Source organism: Sinocyclocheilus anshuiensis, unplaced genomic scaffold (assembly GCF_001515605.1).
Source record: "Sinocyclocheilus anshuiensis isolate Anshui unplaced genomic scaffold, SAMN03320099.WGS_v1.1 scaffold444, whole genome shotgun sequence".
Classification (NCBI taxonomy): domain Eukaryota; kingdom Metazoa; phylum Chordata; class Actinopteri; order Cypriniformes; family Cyprinidae; genus Sinocyclocheilus; species Sinocyclocheilus anshuiensis.
The window spans coordinates 201,016-203,758 of NW_015555739.1; the positions used below are offsets into that span (position 1 = coordinate 201,016).

Here is a 2,743-nt window from a genome sequence, read left to right on the forward strand (position 1 = left end):
TTCTTAAATATATACATGCATGTGTGTGTATTTATACATACATAATAAATATACACAGTACACACACATATACATTATTTTATGTTTATTTACATTTATTTTGGATGCGATTAATCATTGCCAGCAATAATTTTTATAATTGATTTTTATAAAAAATATTATTTTAATTGTAAATTAATTTGACATTATGATGTACATTTTTAATAATTGTTTTATATTGATTTTGATTTTGAAGAAAAATATCAAAAATATGCTTTTATGATTTCAGTTTTAGTAAGCATTTTTCAAAAAAAAAAAATCTACATAATTTATTTTAATTAAACCTTTTTATATTATCCATTTTAGTAAGTATTTTATTTTTATTTTATTTTATTTCAAAATAATTTATTTTGATTTAATGTTTATGTTTTAATTTAAAAATAATTTATTTTGATTTAATGTTTATGTTTTAATGTTTAGCAAGTATTATATTTTAACTTATTTAAAGTTTATATTTTTTGATATAATAATTTTAGTCAGTTTTTATTTATTTATTAAAATATTTATTAATTTTAATTATATATACTTATGATTTAATTAATTATTAGAAAGGGTTTTATTTTTTAAATAATTTATTTTAATTTTCCAGTTTCTGTGGCTTAATACATGTTTAGTGTTTTATTTTTATTTATAAATTAATTTAAATGCTGCAATTTGATTGTTTATTTTAAAACCATTTATTTGTTTTAATTTTTAAATGATCATTTTAAATTATTTAATTAATCTTTAGTAAGGGTTTGATTTTGATTTTGAATTTCAAAAGTCTTCATTGTAATTTGACTTTACGAATTAATGTTTTGTCAAGTCAGCTTTATTTCCATAGCATTTAATACAGTACAGATTGCTGTTTTTGAAGCAGCAGTCTCAGAGTGATAAACAGTGAATAACAGTAGCTGCTCACCTGAGTGTGTTCTCAATCCTCTCCTCCTTCAGGTACTTCTTCAGCATCTCTCTGAGCTCTGCCATGTACATGACGCCTCCCTCGGCCGAGTGTTGAGCTCCCGCCTCGTCGCTCAGAGGAATCAGATCGCCGTCGTTCCCGCACACACGACACATTCCACGGAACGCCACGAATCCCAGCAGGAACGCTGTGGACCAGACCGACACTGAGAATGCAGCACTAGTGCACACTACAGACTGCACACTACTGGACTGAACGAGTGTGAGAAATGACAACATGCAGTGACCGTCAAACACTGGGGTCACATGACCTCAACATCACATTATTTCAAAATAAAACACTTACTAAAAATTAATTAAATCATAATGTCAAATTAAAATAAATTATTTAAAAATGAAAACAAATCAAAATAAAACACCTGATTTAAAAAAAATTAAAAGCACAGTAATACAATAATAACAATTACTAAAATTACTATATTACTAAAAAACAATAAAAAATCTAAAATGAAACTAAATTATAAAAAAAAATACATCAAAATAATGCACTTAATAAAAATTAATACAATCATAAAAAGTCTTAAAAGAAATTATAAAAAAAAAACTAAATAAACACTTTCTAATAAACAATTACATCATAAAAATACAGAATTAAACAAAATTATTTTAAAGCAAAACATTCCGAATAAAACTTTTTATAAAAATTAAATGTCCAATTTTAAAATAAAACAATCAAAATTAAACATTTACTAATAATTACTATATTACTTACTAAAAATTACACTATAAAAAAATAAATAAAAAAATAAAACACATAATTAATAAAAATTTAGAACTAAATTATTTTAAAATAGAAACTATGAAAATAAAGCACTTACTAAAATAGATTAAATATTTAATACGTTTCCCTGCATGTCATGTGACCAATAACTGATGTAATGTTAATTTATTGAAATATAAGTTTAATTTCAGTAGGACTTGTTTTATCAAATATTTTAGCTCAAAGGGGCTCGGCTGATGAGAGAGAGAGTGTGTGTGTGTGTGTGTGTGTGTGTGTGCCTGCGGTCTGTCTGCTGCTGTAGCATCAGTGCGCTGGTGATGTCACTGTTCAGCGCGACCTCTGACCCCTCCTCCAGAGGGACCAGCTTCAGCTCAACAGGCGGGGCTCGTCGCCGGACTCCACCCCCTTCCTCCACGCCCTCATTCACCTGAGCTCCGCCCCCTGCCGCCTGCTCACACACAACTGTCAATCAACTCAAGAATAAACAAACAATCAATGTTTACAGTAAAAAAACATATATATTTCAGTGCTGCCAAAATTAGCGTGTTAAACATGCAATTAATTTTTTTCAAATTAATGGTGTTAATGGTTTTCTTGACAAGAACTGCATTTATTTAGACGCGAAGAACGCCTTTACAAGCACATCAAATGGGAGACTTCATACGCACGCTTTACTTCTCCTCAGCGACAGGCGCGAGTCAAACGAGCTTCAGGAGAACAACAGTGACGTGTGGTCAGATGAGATGTTGTCAGGACATATATCAGTAAAAACAAATCTTCCTCTCCTGTCTGCCGTTATACTGTGCTTGTAACACATGCTCTTCAATTGCACATACAAATACACTGGCGTGCTGTATATAATTTCATATTAAAGTGCAATTATATATAAAAAATTGCGAGAAAACACGATGCATGTCAGATCCACGCCACGTTTAGCAGCTCTTAAAGTGATAGCATCCAAAAAACCTAATAACCAGCTGCTGTGATGACTGTTAATCAAAGATAAAAAAAAAACTGCTTTAA

General features: G+C 29.2%; 1 protein-coding gene across 1 annotated transcript in view; it reads right to left on the reverse strand.

Moving 5' to 3' along the window:
* tfr2 (transferrin receptor 2) overlaps positions 1 to 1,218 on the reverse strand; it is a 15,834-nt gene extending 14,616 nt beyond the window's left edge. Inside the window, exon 1 of the mRNA XM_016466652.1 lies at positions 941 to 1,218. Within this exon, the coding sequence (XP_016322138.1) occupies positions 941 to 1,218 (278 nt within the window). The remainder of the gene's footprint in view (positions 1 to 940) is intronic.
* Between the last annotated feature and the right edge of the window lie 1,525 nt (positions 1,219 to 2,743).